At 40.5% G+C, this 17,944-nt stretch overlaps 1 protein-coding gene across 1 annotated transcript in view; it reads right to left on the reverse strand.

Moving 5' to 3' along the window:
• Positions 1 to 12,061, reverse strand: part of LOC116324432 (toll-like receptor 13) — a 42,688-nt gene extending 30,627 nt beyond the window's left edge. The window contains exon 1 of the mRNA XM_031745025.2: positions 11,654 to 12,061. Within this exon, the coding sequence (XP_031600885.2) occupies positions 11,654 to 11,936 (283 nt within the window). The 5' untranslated portion in view covers positions 11,937 to 12,061. The remainder of the gene's footprint in view (positions 1 to 11,653) is intronic.
• Between the last annotated feature and the right edge of the window lie 5,883 nt (positions 12,062 to 17,944).

The following is a 17,944-nucleotide window of genomic DNA, read 5'->3' on the forward strand; positions in this document are numbered from 1 at the left end:
AGTCTCTCACAATAATGTAGAGTAATTTTTACCATCTCTTCTCGACAACCTTACAGCCCAGGTCACTGAGGTTTGAAAACAGCATTTACAAAGTCCTGCATTAAAGTTGGATTGTGGTTTGGATCATTGCAATAATTTGCTATAATCTGTTGTAGAGTTGCTGCTGTACATGGGATCCTTGTCCGGTTGCTTTAGCTGTTGGACAGATGGCCTTGCATTTAAATCTAGAATACTGTGAGATTATTATGCTATCATATGTTACCTTATATATGTAATCAAAGTAGTTGAATTATGATACTGCTGTAGATCATATTATACCCCTTAATATAGAGTGTGTGATCAGTATGTAGTTTTAGTTTGCATTATACTTCTGACTTAAAAGAGTGTGAAAATCATTAGATCTATTGGATTGACCTGTATTACTCGACACTGTTGAATGTGTTACACTGTTTCTTGACATTTCATACTGCTGAATCATGAAGAGAATGTTGGGTGCAGAGGGCCTTGTACTGATAATGGGAGAAACAGACCACATTCCATACCCCCACCTTTACGGAGAGCAGAAAAACAAGGAGCCGAGGTCATAACTTAGGCGCCGTAAGAGAGAAAACATGTGAATGTTTAGGCTTTTACGACTAGGTGGGGGCTACTAGAGGCTATAAAAATGGTTCTTATGCTCTTAAGTGTTGAATTATATGGAAATAAAATATTGTTGATTGAGCATTTATACACCGAGTATTGTCCTTCCTTCAGCCCAAAGATTAAAAGAATTGGGAGATTTTAACAACTTGGTGACCCGGATCTTTGGTGTGCTGAGGAGGGGCAGATTTGGCCTGTGGTGAGATCGAGGGCCGGCCTAAACAGAAAGGTAAGCACAGCCTGTTGTATTATAAATACCAAATGTGCATATTGGGCTTTCCAAATTAATCTGTTCGCTGAGTTACACGTATTTTCACATTAAATTTGTCGGTGTCTGGTTTTTGGCGCAAGATACTAACAACATAAGTTGAGGCTGAATTCCAGTGTCTTAAATAAACTGCTTCTAGCAAGATACTAATTACATACTACGTTGAGTCTAGTTGCAGCCCACTTTACCTTCCACATTTAATTTTGTCTAAGACTGGCTTCTGTAGCAATAATACATTAGAATCTTTTGGAGACGCGGCCATAAGTCCAGTACATTGAATAGAGGTTTTGAAGTTGGTTTATGGTGTCGGATATAAGCCCTCGTTGATGCGGTCATAAAATTAGTATAAAATTAAGGTTAAGCAGATACTGGCTTACGGTGTCGGTTAAGCGCCAGCAACGCGTAATGCGAAACACGTCCGTAGGTTTTGGCCGTGTTCTGGTGATGCGGTCGTAAGTGCAGTAGTGAGGGGTTGCTGGTTTCAGCACATTGAATAGAGGTTAGACGGTGGTTTATGGTGTCGGTTAAGCCTCGAGGGCTGCGGCCATAAAATTATAAGTAAAATATTTACTTCACCCCGATTAAAGGTAAAGCAGACCCTGGTTTATGGTGTCGGTTTTGAGCCTCGGGGACGAGCATCACTTCTGTTTTATGATGCGATTTTGCCCCGTGGTGGCGGCCATAAGCGCAGTGAAAGGGGTACCTGGTATATGGTGCGGTTGTGCTTCGGAAGAGTTCTAACAGTTGAGTTCAGAGGTTTCTGTGTAAATTTCCGCTGATGAAAAGCGCTCTCTGTGGGTCTCACTGCTGGTGAGGCGCGCTCTGGGCGTTGTGTGTGTGAAGCGCGCTCTGGGTGCTGCTCTGTGTGTGAGGCGCGCTCTGGGTGTGTTTCCGTGTGTGAAGCATGAACATAGTGACAGTGACGGTTGATGTGTGGTGCGAGTCAAATGCGAGTCCTTACTTACAGATATACATTCTTTTTGCTGTTCCTGTATGTTTATATCATCCAATATACTAGTATCTTTTTAAGACTAAAGTGAAGATTAAAAGTGTGATTCTGTAATAGCCCGATCAACTGCAAACTACAATGAATTCATCAAAGACAGAATATCTTTTTATTTGTTGTTTCTTCCATTTTTCTATTTCAAACAAAATGTAAACAGTTTGTGCAGACACAATAAACACATTAAGATTACAGAAATATCTGAATATTGTAACTCACTATTATGGAATAATTACAAACACACTTACAATAAAATCATAGCCTGGTAACTTCTGACTGACCTTTGACCTTTTTTCCAGGCACATTAAATGTGCATCTGTTATTATCAGATGTGAAATGGCAGAGCTCAGACGCTCAAAAACATTCAATTTCTGTTAAACAACAGGAAAACTGATTGGAAAGAAAAAAGCGCAAAATTGAGCGCTGAAAATCTGTGAAAATGTTCAACAAGGGGTATACTTCAAACGTATGGTGCCTTTGGTATTGAAGCAAATGAATTACACTTGTTGCTAAACAATTACTTTATATTTCCTTTTCATCATGGCGTGTTTAACACAGTGAGAAGTAACAACTCCGCTTCTGGATTTTCACTGGTCTCTAGAGCCTGCCGGAGTTTTTCCCAGAACAACTCTGTGTTCTCTGCAGCTCGTGGCCAGCTCAGGTAGGTTTTCTTCTTCAACATCTTCCTCATGCGGTGGTAGGGAGACAGCAGATAGCTGGGAATGTCATCCAGAAACACCAGGATAAGTATGTCCTTCTGCTCATCAAGCAGACGAAAACTAAAGATGGAGAAAAAAGAAACTCAAGTGGTTTATGTCTTGAATTCATGAAGTCATTGTAACACAAAGACACAAAACTGATTCAAAAGAATAAAAATATTATTCCGTTCTGACTAGTAAGGCAAAGGTCTTGGGTAATCCTCAGAGTACAGAGGATTAACTGCAGAGGTAATGTATCTGTTGTAGATATGACAAAAGACATTCAGGCGTGTGCAGCAGTTTGCTGGAGTTTATACTTTTGGTGTAGCATTATTTTCCTTGAAAAACTTCCATCTAGTGGAAAAACTACTATCGATGATTTTTTTAAATTGAAAGGTAAATAACTAGGTAAAACAATACGGATTCTAGAAAACCTGCAATCACATAAATGGGGAAGAGAACTGTAGTATGGTTCATGTTTAGTGCCATGGGACAGGCGGGACCCAAACGCAGGACTGACAGACACAGAAGGATGAACTCAAAGAGGCAACTTTTATTGCGCTGAAGCAGAAAACAAACAAAACCTGGAACTCACAAAACAAAATCTAAACTGGAAACTGGAAGGCAAAGAACTAAAAGTTTAGAAAACAGGGAGCTAGATATTACCAGGGATGTGAAAAAAAACACAGAAAAAGTCACAGCACATGGGACAACATGACGACAGGCAGAGCAAAACACAGGGCTTAAATACACAAGAGAGTAAGGAAGGAATTAGACACAGGAGGAGAGCACAGCTGGGAATAATCAGACATAACCAGACTGGGAGCAAGCAAAACTGAAAACCCTCACATAGCACACGAGACCATGAGATCAAAGTACAGGAAACATTCACAAAGATGCAGATTTGACACTGAGGCAACGAGACATGACTGAGGAGACATGGGGACATGAAGACAAGAGCGATAAGACATGAAACGTTGAACACTGGGAAGGCAAAGTAACAGAAACCTAAAGCCTAGGAACTAAGAATATAACACCTGGAAAACAATAAAGAGAACCAAAATCGTGAAGAACAACAAATCCAAGAATATAACTTAAACTAGAATTACGGTGACAGTATGCCAATTGTTTATTGCTGGCTAACAGTTTCTTCTTATAAATTATTGCCTTTTTGTTAATTCATTAGGTAATAAAAACAAATTGTAAATTTCATTTGAAAAAGTTATCAGAACATTTTCTAAACAAATTAGTGTAATTTTTAAAAACAAAATTGTTCAGTTTTGAAAAGAAAATTAGCTCCAAGGAAAAGCTTTTTTATACATATTTAATACCAATATTATCATATTATGCCATTATTATTATTATTACTTATAACTGAGTTGTCAGTCACACCTCTAGATCTGTCCCTTTCTGCCCAGCAAAAATGAGTGTCCATCCATCCATCCATCCATTCATTCATTCATTCATTCATTCATTCATTCATTCATTCATTCATTCATTCATTCAATTTCTTTTGCTTATCTGGGACTGGGTCACAGAGGCAGCAGCTTAAGTAAAGGAGTCCAGACCTCCCTCTTCCCGGCCACTCCCACCAGCTTGTCCAGGGGAATACCAAAACGTTCTCAGGCCAGCCGAGAGATGTAATCTCTCCAGTGTGTCCTGGGTTTGCCCGGGGCCTCCTCCCGGTGGGACATGCCCAGAACACCTCACCCAGGAGGCATCCTTGTCAGACACCCAAACCATGTCAACTGGCTCCTTTCAATGTGGAGGAACAGCAGCTCTACTCTAAGCTCCTCCCAGATGGCTGAACCGCTCTATCTTTAATGGAGCGGCCAGGCACCCTTCGGAGACAGCTTATTTCCACTGCTTGTATCTGGGATCTCGTTCTTGTGATCACTACCCAAAGCTTGTGACCATAGGACCATAGGTGAGGGTAGGGATGTAGATCAACCGATAAATTGAGAGCTTTGTTTTTATGCTCAGCTCTCTCTTCACCACGATGAACTAGTACAGCGTCCACATCACTGCAGCTGCAGAACCAATCAGTCTGTCGATCTTCCCTCCTTTCTCCCCTCACTCGTAAACAAGACCCCAAGATACTTAAACTCTTCCCCTTGGGGCAGTCCCTGACCCAGAGTGGGCACGAAACCCTTTTCCGGCTGAGGACCATGGCCTCAGATTGGAGGTGCTGATTCTCATTCCCGGCGCTTTGCACTCAGCTGCGAACTGCTCCAGTTTAAGCTGGAGGCTGTCAACTGATGAAGCCAACAGAACCACATCAGCTGCGAAAAGCAGAGATGAGATTCTGAGACCACCCAAGTGGCAAACTCCCATGCACCCTAAAGCATCCTTGAGAGGGTAAACAGCTGGTCCAGTTTTCCACAACTGGGACAAAAACCGCATTGTTCTTCCTGTATCCAAGGTTCAAATAACAAAGGGACTCTCCTTTCCAGCACCCTGGTGTAGACTTTCCCAGGGAGGCTGAGGAGTGTGTCCACCTGTAGTTGAAACACACCCTCCAGTTCCCCTTCTTGAAGATGGTAACCACCATCTCAGTCTGCCAATCCAGAGGTACCAACCCTGATCTCCATGCAACATTGTCGAGAGCTTTCAGGAGTTCAGGGCAAACTTCATTCACTCCAGGGGCCCTGCCGCCAAGGAATGGTTTAACTGCCTCAGTAATCTCACCCTCGGAGATAGATGAGTTGACCCCCTCATCCCCAGACTCTACTTCCTCTAAGGAAGACATGTCAGTGGGATTTAGGAGGTCCTTCAAGCATTCTTTCTACTGCCCATTTACTGTCCTCAGTCAAAGTCAGCTGTGCTCGACCACACTATACACAGTGCAGGTTGAACACTGCTTTCCCCTCCTGAGTCACCTGACAGTTTGCCAGATTCTCTTTGAGGCAGTCCAAAAGTCTTTTTCCATGATCTCTACGATCTCCACCCACACCTGAGTTTTTGCTTCAGCCACTACCGGAGCGGTGTTCCGGTTGGCCTGTTGGTACTTATCAGTGGCCTCCGAAGTCCCACAGCCTAACCAAGCCCAATAAGACTCCTTCTTTAGCCTGATGGTTTCCTTCAACTCTGGTGTCCACCATTTGGTTCACTGGTTACCACCACAACAGGCATCAATCATCAATGGAGGTGCTGAACATGGTCCTTTCAGACTCAACGTCCCGAGTCTCCAAGAAGGTTGGGTACTCTAGTGTTCGGCGCATGACCGCCGATGACAGTCAGGACCCATTCCAAGACCCAGTATACAGGCAGCAAGCTAACAGGGATACTAAGATACCCACCCCAGCCTGCCGCCTCTCACCAAGGGCACCTCCAGAGTGAGACAAAGCCCAGTGCCTCTCCAGGAGACTGGTTCTGGAGCCCAAGCCAATGCATTGAGGTGACCCCTGAATATAACAAGCTGGTACCTCTAAATCTCACGCACTAGTGCAGACTCCTTCCCCACCAGATACGTGTCATTGCATGTCCCAATTCCTAGTCTTGGTAGCTAGGGATCAGTCTGCCAGGGACTCCCCCCCCCCGGAGGGTGTGCCCATGTACCTCTGTTCGACTGTGGCTAGCTGGGCCACATGGACTAAGGCCCAGCCATCAGATGCTCGCCCTTGGGCACCCTTCCTGGGCCTGGCTCCAGGGTGGGGCTCCCGTAACCCTATCACGGGCAGGGTGAACTATTACCTCGATCTTCTGCTCATAGGGGCTTTTGAATTGCTCTTTGTCTGGTCCCTCACCCAGGACCAATTTGCCATAGGATACCCTACTAGGGGACAAAAGAAGCCCCGACAACATAGCCCCTGGGATTCCTGGGGCACACAGACCCTCCACCATGATACGTTAGTAATTCGCAAAGGGACAAAATGAGTGTTTTCAATTAAATTAGTTCAAATTCCTCAAACTCCCATGTGCTTTAATGCCAATGTGTTGTGCCTTCAGAGATGCTCTTCTGCATATCTTGTTTGTAACAAGTGGTTGATTGAGTTACTGTTCACTTCATATGAGCTTAAAGTAGTCTGCTCATTCTCCTCTGACCATCAACAAGGCATTTTTACCCAGAAAACTTCTACTCAATAGATATTTTATCTTTTTAGACCTTTCTCTGCAAACCCCAGAGATGGTTGTGTGGGGAAAATACCAGTAGATCAGCAGTTTCTGAAACACTCAAATCAAAAACCATGCCACTTTCACTCACTTTTCCTCCTGATGCTCAGTTTGAACTTCAGCTTGATCATATCTACATGATTAAATGCTTGACTTGTGATTGGATGATTAGATATTTGTCTTAATTAAGTGTAGTGTATCTACACATGAGTCTAGATACACTACAAAGTCACACTACATACCACAGTATATACGATACATTGCCTGAAGGAGCCAACAGGTTACCTGGCTGCCTGGATCTCTCTGGAGCACCATTCACTCTCAAGGTATTTGTGACTGATAACACAAATGGTCTTCCGACTTCCATAAATGGCATCCGTGATGTTATCTATGATGGGCTTCCCTGAGAAGAGAAAATGTTACACTCAGTGGCTGTCCTTAGTAATTCATGTAAGTACTGTGGTGACACCCTCTGAAGTACATATGAACAGTGTTGGGCAAGTTACTTTAAAAAGTAATTAATTATAATTACTAGTTACATCTTCAAAAAAAGTAACTAAGTTAGTAACTGAGTTACAAAAGTCTAAATGTAATTAATTACTTGAAAAGTAACTATTGCATTACTTTAAAAATGTTTAACCCTCTGGGGTCCAGGGTATAATTGGCCATTTTTGATTACTTTTGATTTTACCTCTACATTTCACCTTTAAAAACTATTTACTTTGCCTTGTTTGGTATCACTCTTTTCAGCAAAACCTCACGTGTCTGAATTTGCAGTTATGTTTTCATTTTGACATACTGTATTAACACAATTGATCTAAAATCAGACAAAAACATAAAATCCGAGTAGAAAAAGTTATTTTTCACTGTAACAACCACAAACATGATTAGTGAATCATATTTCATAACTTTAAATGCAAATATAAATTGTCAATTTTAAAATCCTATGCACAAGTTTTGCAAACAACAAAGTTATTTGCAGCCATTTACTTTTTAAATAACCACTTCAAACTTTTTACATAACCATCAGGTTTTCTGCATTCAATAAGATGCCACACAAATTATTTGTGCAAGTCCAAAAAAATAATTTCTGTCCATTATAAAGGAGAACATCACAGCCTGATACCTGCAGGTCTGACAGCAGCAGGTGTATCACTCCTCCTGTTTTTACCTGGAGACAGCAGTCGCCTCATTGTTCTGACACATAACACAAAACTATCCACAACACTACAGACTAACTACACAAGACAACACATTAACTACACACTCCAAACACGCTAAACGTCACAAATCTCTCACATCTCAAAACTCGCTCTCTCTCTTTTTTTGCTGTCTTTCTTTCTCTCTCTCTCTCTCTCTCTCGCCGTCACTCCTAAAACTTCCCCGTCTTCCTAAACAACCAAATGTCATGTTGCCATATCATTTTTTGATTGGTTGACATGGTACATTTTTCCACCAAAACGAACGGGCTGTTTTTTGGGGGGTTTTTTTTGGTCATAAGCAGAGAGTGCTTGCTAGCGCTGTCCTTACACAGTAAACATGACGAAACTATTAAGGAAAAAACACGCGTATATATTATTTATCATGACTCTGGTTTTACGTGGCCTATCAACACAATTTAAAAACTGGTATATATCACCTTTTTGCTTTGTCATCTTAAAGTGGTCGTGCGATTGGCTTACCATGACTACTTTATTCTTCCTCAGTCAAACAGCAGCACTCATGCGATTGTTTTGCCCCCTAGCTCCAGGTGTTGTGCCAAAAAGTGATCGTCTACCACAGGGGTGCCCAATCCTAGTCCTCGAGAGCTACTGTCCTGCAGCTTTTAGATGCATCCCTACTCCAACACAGCTGAATCAAATGGTTTGATGACCTCTTCAGCATGTCATCAAGTTTGGCAAAGGCCTGATAACAAGACATTCATTTGATTCAGGTGTGTTGGAACAAGGATGAATCTAAAAGCTGCAGGACAGTAGCTCTCGAGGACTAGGATTGGGCACCCCTGGTCTACCAGAAAGTGATTGCCACCCACGGGAGCGCGTGCAGCTGCTTAAAGCTGTAGCGCCCGGATTACTTATGTAGACCGCTACTTCCGTGCAACTGATATAAGATGCGGTAAGCTGAACACAGCTTCAACCGTCTGTTTGTTGAAAAATAGTAACGTGACCGCACCTCATTTTCTTGTTAGTAACGGTATTGGCATTGTAACGATAGGAATAGTAATTAGTTAGATTACTCGTTACTGAAAAAAGTAACGCCGTTAGTAACGCCGTTACTTGTAACGCCGTTATTCCCATCACTGCATATGAAAGTATCTTGAGGTATTGTTAGGTTAGGTCTGCACTCGCAGGCCTCGCTGACTCAGAGACTTATCCCCATGAACAAAGCAAGACACTCAGAGCTCAGTCCATTCAACTTGCAAGGGAAGTCTGTCGAATCAGGATCTTGGAACTGAAAGCTCCTCACCTGATCACAGCCAACTCCTAAAAACCAGCGTCCCCTCGCAGCCTTTTATTCAGTGACACACAACCATTATAAAACCCATATCGTATGTCATAAAAGCTAAGGCACTGTGTGTGTGCATGTGTGTGTGTGTGTCTGTGTGCATGTGTGCGTGTGTGTGTCTCTGTATACATGACTTCCTGCTGGTCATAAAAGGGTCTTCTCCCCTCACCCCCGTACATGGCTTAACTCCTTTAACGGTCCACCATATACAAGCACAGGTGAGCCCATAAATGGCAGGAAGTAAACATTCCTTACTAAATAAGCGAACCAAAACCATACATGCAATTGTCTGCAGTTAAACACCATAGCTAATAGCATCCCCCACCATCCTACATGTAGGGGAGGGACAGAAAAATATCTGAACTTGCAGTTCAAGACAACGTTTGCAATTTTAAGCACAAAAGGACAGCTTTTATAAAAAGTACTCCAACAGGTATCTGCTGTTAGGTAGTCTCACTATCTATCTATCCATACATTTTTAGTTCACAGAGGCCTATTCCAATTAAGTTAAAGTCCATTTGAATGTATGTATTTGAAATGTGGGAGAAGTTGGAGAATCCACACATGCATAGGAAGAACAGGAAATGTAAAGGTCTTTTGCATTTGATGCTTTGTTGAGCTGTATGTCCAGATTTTGCTCTTTTGCACCCTCTGGTGGTGAACTATGGAAGGTAGAGCTGTTTGCAGTTTGGGTCTCTCCACCCAGCCACTTTTTTGCTAGCACACATGGTGTCTGCATGCTGCAGCTTGTGGTTAGCTCCACACATGGAGAAAATAATGTTCAAAGTTAGAAAAGAAAAGAAAAAGTGAGAAAAAAGATGGAGAAATAGATGATAAGGCCATAAAGGACTATTTAGTCCCTCCTGGATGTCAGCTCACAAGGTTTGTGTACTTTAAATGTTTTATTTTCTGTTATTAAGGACTTTTGATTGATTGATACCAAGTACAAGAGTGCATTTTGATGTGATGTTTTTTGTTTTATTGTTTTCGTCCGTGACCTGTTCTCATGGGTTGTCAAGACCAGAATAAACCCTGTTTTATAACTGTACATCGTGCCTACGTCAATCTTTGAGGGTGCTACAGGAAACCTCCAACGAGACAGGCCCGAGCTAGCGGGTTCAAACCCAGAACTTTTATACCGTCCAGCAACAGTGCTGTAACAACAACTTTCAATATTTAGTATTTACTGCTGTTCACACTTAGCTAGATTAACGTGATGGTGTTGTGTTTAGTATGTTGCTTTGTTTTTGTTTGGGTTTTTTTTGCTTGTCTTCTCTTCTTTTTCTCTCAACAGGTGATCCAGGAGATTTTTTTTTTTCTTTCTCTTTGTCTTTGTAAGTGCCCTTTCTCACTGTCCCTTTTCCCTTCTGTTTTTCTTTTCCTTCCTCTCTTTCTTTCTCCCTTTCCTATCCCCCAGTCATGTCTGTCCCATCTGAAAATAAAATAAATAATAACAACAAAGTTTGATCAAATGGACCAATACGGCAATGCCATGATGATCCATTTGGCAGAATAAATCCATTTGGTATCCTTGTTGGTCTTCAGACAACAATTCTGACGGCTAAAGAACCAAATGGGACAGACAAAAAAACAAAAAAAAAAAAACAGTGCTGTAAAGCCACTGACCCTTAATTAATGGTAAATTTTATAATAGCAATTTTTAAAATGTAAATTAAACTGTATGCAACTTCAATAAGGAAGATCTGCTGTCATGCTTCTGCCTGCTGTCCTGGGTGTTGGTTGCCAGTCTGTTTATTGCATCACTACAACTTTCCCATACTGTCACTCTCAATACTGATATCCTTATCGTTTCAACCTGATCTTCTTGCCTGCATTCTTTGAACCAGTCAGCCACCGCACTGTGTGGTTTAAACTTATGCTCAACATCAGTCTTCCTTTCAGACTCTGATCCGTGCAACCCACCTCCTCCCTATCTCCACCTTGCCCAAATCTCTCAGAGCAAAAACACCAGTACCTAGACTCCAGGGGGCCCTGCCCTGAATCCTGTCACTAATGGGATTCTGTTCTTCCATGACAAGTCACTGATGTTTAATCACCAAATACACTGATTAATTTTACTGTATCAATGAATCATGTTCATTACTTCCAAATGATCTCCCCTAATTGAACTGACACCGATAAACCTTTGATTAAGGCCATGCAAAGCTACTGTAGTTTTGTCAACAAATTAAAATTTAGTTACTAGGGTGTCTAAATGTGAAAAACAGAAAATAAAAGAAAGAAAATGTTAACTTTGTTGAACAAGTAGGTTGAGGATCACCAAAACAAATGTTCTAGATTTAATTGCTCTATATATAGTTTTTTAATCTGGAATGAAGTGATGGGCAGACAAAAACAGACTAACTGAGAGACATTTTCAAGTCAAACAATCACCATTTAACTTTGAACTCAAGCCTGCAGTCTTACCTGGTTCAAAGTCTCGATGGTGTAGACACAGTCTCCAGCCCTGTTCTCCTTCCAGTTTTGGTAAGAGCTTGTCAATGACCCAAGGCTCATCGTGGGTGTTATAGGAGATAAAGGCGTCGTACTGAAGAGGAGTTTTCTTGTTTTTGTGCTTTTTGTCAAAGAACCAAGCTATGAACAGGTAATAGGCATAGACCAGGTGCAATCTCATAAAATGGTAAGTGAAGGACACCACCATGAAGCATAGGATTGCACATATGGTGCAGAGAAAGTAAATAAAGCCCATGTCAACTGAGCAGAAGCGGGTGTCGAAGTCCAACAGCTTCTTACTTTTGAATTCTTGGGGATAGTTGCACGTAAAGTTATATGCATCATAAACTTGAGTTTTGCTGTCATGTATTGCCCATGAGAGAAACCAGCTGTTATCACAGTTGCAGGTGAATCCATTGCCCTGAAGGTCCAGATAAGTCAGAGCTGGTAGGGATTGTATATCTTCTTTGCGGATAACTGAATATAAATTCTGTCTTGCCTGTAGAAACTCCAGCTTTGTGAGGTTGGCATCTATAAGGAAGTCTAGAGAGTAAAGACCTGTCCTGGATATGTAAAGGCTTTTAAGGTTTGGAATTGGGAAAAACAGATCTGGAGGGAGTTCTTTAAGTTCATTTGAAGAAAGTTCAAGTAATTGCAGCTGTGGCGTGTAAACAAAGGTGTCTTTGTCCAGAGACGCATACACGGATATTCCTGGCTTTGAAACTCAAAAGATTGGTCAAACCTTGCAAAAAGTTTACAGGCAGATAACTATGCAACCTGTGGTGTTGTGAAAAAACAAGCAGTTCCTCCAGATGGGACAGCTGAGAAAATGGAGGATCAGGCAAATTTCTACTTTCATTATAATTGATACGATTTTCACTCAAATCCAGTGTTCTTAATTTAATCAGAGGACTGAAAATACCTTTTTGTAGTTTATCTTGTTTAATAGAGTTCCGTTGTAGATGAAGGCGGGTAAGATTTCTCAGTCCTACAAAACTCTTATGATCAAGAATTTCTATTTGATTTTGGTCTAATGACAAGTTCTGGAGGGAATGTAAGCCTTTAAATTCATCCTTTTTGATCGCAGTGAGTTTGTTTATATTTAAATACAGGTATCTAAGTTTAGGCAAATGTTCTTTGAAAGCACCGTTCAATTTAGTTATTTGGTTTGTCTGTAATTTTAGAGTTTCTAATCCTTTTAAATCCTTGAAAAGACACGGTTTCAGAGCTGTGATTGAATTCTGATAAAGATAAAGCTTTCTGAGCTTTGTCTGATTGGTGAAATCATGGCAGTCCAGTGTGCTGATGTTATTGGTGCTGAGATCCAGCTCTGAAAGACTTGGTAGATTCCTTGTTGCAGCTGGAACCAATGGAAGCCTGTTTTTACTCAGCGTTAAAATCCTTAAATTTTTAAGGGATCTGAAAGCATCATCATGGATGTATTTTATTTGATTATTTGTCAAATCTAACTCAGTTACATTAATGCACAACTTAAACAAGTATGCATTAACAAAGCTGAGCTTATTGCTTCGAAGCTGCAGAGTCCTCATTGTTGGGATGGTGCAGGAAATGTTGATCAATGCGGTCAGGTTATGTGTCATTGCATTCATTCTCAGAATAGTTAATGATGAGTTCACTGACTCTAACAACCTTTCCATGTCCCCAAGACCCAAATGAAGCTCACTAATGTCAAGAGTAGTAACACGACTTAGAAATGTCTTGTTTTGCACGTCCCATATCATTTGTTTCTTTCTGGCTGGGCTCCCAATTTTAAACCAGGTGAGATTTGGAAAAACATCGGCAGTGATCCTGAAGACTGCGAGGGGATTTTTCGACAAATCAAGGTACTGAAGTGCTAATGATTTGTTTGTCAGTTCAAATGACTGAAAAGTGGTTAAATCATTGTTGCTTATTACCAGCTCCCGTAGATGTGGCAGATGTTGCAATAATAATTGAACTTTTGTAATGTGGTGCAGTTTGTTATGAGAAATGTCCAGAAGTTTTAAACTTGTCATGGACTTAAAAGATGTGGATGCCACTTGCTTAATGCGATTTTGATTAATTCTTAGCTCAATGAGGCGACTCAAGCCATCAAAAACATTTTCTCCCAGTGTAACAAGTTTGTTATTATTTAGATTTAATGTCTCAAGAGAACTTAGACTGGCAAACGCACCGCTTTCTATCTGTGAAATGCTATTGCTATTAAGGTCTAATTTAGTCAAATTTACTAGATCTTTGAAGTCTGATGCATGTATTGTTGAAATTATGTTAGAAGTTAAATCAAGGCCTGTCACAGTCGAGGGAATGTCTCCAGGAACAGCTCTGAGTTTACTCCTGACACATATGGCCGTACTGTAGCTGATTCTGCAAGTCTTCAAAGAAAATCCTTCAACAGGGACAAGGAAACTGATGATGCTCAGCGTCAAGAAAATAATGTCTGGTTTGCAACATTTTGTTCCTCTTTCTAAATTGCTTTGTTCCTCATGCATTCCAGGATCCATTTTAAAATAACAAGCAGGAAAGCTTAATCCAACCAACCAGAAAATGTAATGTACAGTTGTACAGTAAGCTTAAATGTCACAGAAAATCCTGAGAATAAAAAAAGAAAAATCATACAAATGAACAGTAAACAGCACAACAAAATGGAAATAACTCAAAAGTCAGATTTTCATGTCTTAGAGAATGTCACATCTTATTACTTTATGTATGTATACTCAGCATGATTTAGATCAAACTAAAACTAAAACATCAGGAATAATCTTCATTGTAAATAATGTATTCTTATACTTAGGACATCACATTGGTGTAAACAGTCCTTCTGTTCTAAAAGAAATGCTTTCTGTGTCTCGAGACACTTTTCATCTGCATGTTGTATGTGCCTTCTTTTTTGACCAATTGGAAGGAAGTGAAAGGACCTGTGAGAACTGTGAGAATCATTGATTCTCCATTCTGAAGGGTCTGGAGGCGGTATATGTGTTAAGAGTTCCAGTGTAATGAGGTAATATGGCTGGCTGTGTTGGTGTACAGAGAAAAAAAATAAAAACTGTGTCATGGAAAGACTTGTAGACCAAAAACTTAACTGTAGTCATGCTGTGACTTGGTTTTGCCTACCGCATCTGGAAAGTCCAGACATGTCTGCAGACTAACACTTTTACTTTCCCTTGCAGCTTTTAGAAAGGCCGAAACAAAAAAGAAAAGGCAACATTGAAAGCATGTTACCTTTCATTTAAACCTAAATGTAATACAGTCAGAAAGAATAAAAAAAACAAAGCGGTATTAGTAACTAAATAATGGCATTGCAGATTTTGTGGGAATTTTAGGTGTATTTTTGTACAGATTACCCTAATATGGTAAGGTGAACACAAGACATTTAATTAACTTAGTGAGGCTTAAAAAAAGACTTGTTTAGCAAAATAATTTTTGACAGTGAGGCTACAGAAAAGTGGCTACAGAAAAATAATCCAATAAAGTTAATCCAATAAATCCAAAACAAAAGAAAGAACCAAAGTCTCTAGGGTGAGAGGCATAAGGGGAGATGGAAGAAGTTTGAGAGGGCCACACAGTTACTTAACAAAACAATGTACAACACATCCACTTGGTCATAGTGTGTTATCCGTCTATCCAGAGCTGCCCTGACTAGGAATGGCCAGACTCTTGCTTTGAAGGATTTTGTATTTCTCCTGTGATGATCTTTTAGTGAATTATGCGAGTTTTGATTGTGGAAAAAAATATAAGTTATGAAGGCCACTCTTATTTTCACTGTCATATTGTGCTGCCAATGACATCGCATTATTTCGAGGAACTTAATCCTCCATGCTCAGTCCAGGGTATGGTGCCTACTTAGCACTGTCAGATAGTGGTGTTTTGTATATTTTCACTCTATGAATTCATTGCAGTTGTTGCTGTTGGAGCTCTTTTACCTCTAATTTAACAGTAATATAAAATGATTTCATTAAAAGAAAATGAATATTCTGCCATAAAACAGGTGTCAAATTCCAAAAATAATTCCTCCCGTTGACAGTAGACATATTTCAGTGGTTATTCATAGCCACCAACCCCCGCTAATGTTTTAATTTGCTTTTAATGTGTTGTTGTGTTCTACGGGGACTACACTGTTAAAATTCTATGCTACAAACATTGTACATGTATCAGTTAGCTGCTTGACAAAGCTAACTGATACAGCTTGAAATAAAATATTAAATGCACTTTTGCTACACCGAGCTTTGGCCCAGAGAAGACAGTGGTGTTTCTGGATCACATATGGCTTATTCTTTCCATGATAGAGCTTTAATCTGGATTTGTGGATGGCATAGTAAGCTGTGTTCACAGACAAATAGTTTGCTGCTTTATAAGAAAGCCCTCCGCAAAGCCAGAACATCTTACTATTCGTCACTGATTGAAGAAAATAAGAACAACCCCAGGTTTCTCTTCAGCACTGTAGCCAGGCTGACAAAAAGTCAGAGCTCTACTGAGCCAACAATCCCTTTAACGTTAACTAGTAATGACTTCATGAACTTCTTCACAAATAAAATTTTTATCATTAGAGAAAAAATTACCAATAATCATCCCACAGATGTAATATTATCTACAGCTACTTTTAGTACCATCGGTGTTAAGTTAGACTCTTTTTTCAATTGATCTTTCTGAGTTAACTTCAATAATTAATTCCTCCAAACCATCAACGTGTCTTTTAGACCCCATTCCTACAAAACTGCTCAAAGAAGTCCTGCCATTAATTAATTCTTCGATCTTAAATATGATCAACCTATCTCTAATAATCGGCTATGTACCACAGGCCTTCAAGGTGGCTGTAGTTAAACCTTTACTTAAAAAGCCATCTCTAGACCCAGCTGTCTTAGCTAATTATAGGCCAATCTCCAACCTTCCTTTCATATCAAAATCCTTGAAAGAGTAGTTGTCAAACAGCTAACAGATCATCTGCAGAGGAATGGCTTATTTGAAGAGTTTCAGTCAGGTTTCAGAGCTCATCACAGCACAGAAACAGCTTTAGTGAAGGTTACAAATGATCTTCTTATGGCCTCTGACAGTGGACTCATCTCTGTGCTTGTCCTGCTAGACCTCAGTGCTGCGTTTGATACTGTTGACCATAATATCCTATTAGAGCGATTAGAACATGCAGTAGGTATTACAGGTACTGCACTGCAGTGGTTTGTATCATATCTATCTAATAGACTCCAATTTGTTCAAGTAAATGGAGAGTCCTCTTCACACACTAAGGTTAAATATGGTGTTCCACAGGGTTCAGTGCTAGGACCAATTCTATTTCCATTATACATGCTTCCCTTAGGCAGCATCATTAGAAGACATAGCATAAATTTTCACTGCTATGCAGATGACACGCAGCTCTATCTATCCATGAAGCCAGGTAACACACACCAATTAGTGAAACTGCAGGAATGTCTTAAAGACATAAAGACCTGGATGGCCGCTAACTTTCTGCTTCTTAATTCAGATAAAACTGAGGTTATTGTACTCGGCCCTGAAAATCTTAGAACTATGGTATCTAAGCAGATTCTTACTCTGGATGGCATTACCTCGGCCTCCAGTAACACTGTGAGGAACCTTGAGTCATTTTTGACCAGGACATGTCCTTCAATGCACATATTAAACAAATATGTAAGACTGCTTTCTTCCATTTGCGCAACATCTCTAAAATTAGAAATATCCTGTCTCAGAGTGATGCTGAAAAACTAGTTCATGCATTTATTACTTCCAGGCTGGACTACTGTAATTCTTTATTATCAGGATGTCCTAAAAACTCACTGAAAAGCCTTCAGCTGATCCAAAATGCTGCAGCAAGGGTACTGACAGGGACTAGAAAAAGAGAGCATATTTCTCCTGTTTTGGCTTCCCTTCATTGGCTTCCTGTTAAATCCAGAATTGAATTCAAAATCCTGCTCCTCACATACAAAGTCTTAAATAATCAGGCCCCATCTTATCTTAATGACCTTGTAGTACCATATCACCCCATTAGAGCACTTCGCTCTCGCTCTGCAGGCTTACTTGTTGTTCCTAGAGTATTTAAAAGTAGAATGGGAGGCAGAGCCTTCAGTTTTCAGGCCCCTCTTCTGTGGAACCAGCTTCCAGTTTGGATTCGGGAGACAGACACTATCTCTACTTTCAAGATTAGGCTTAAAACTTTCCTTTTTGCTAAAGCATATAGTTAGGGCTGGACCAGGTGACCCTGAATCCTCCCTTAGTTATGCTGCAATAGACGTGAGGCTGCCGGGATTCCCATGATGC

Source organism: Oreochromis aureus, linkage group 9, assembly GCF_013358895.1.
Source record: "Oreochromis aureus strain Israel breed Guangdong linkage group 9, ZZ_aureus, whole genome shotgun sequence".
In the NCBI taxonomy this organism is placed as follows: Eukaryota; Metazoa; Chordata; class Actinopteri; order Cichliformes; family Cichlidae; genus Oreochromis; species Oreochromis aureus.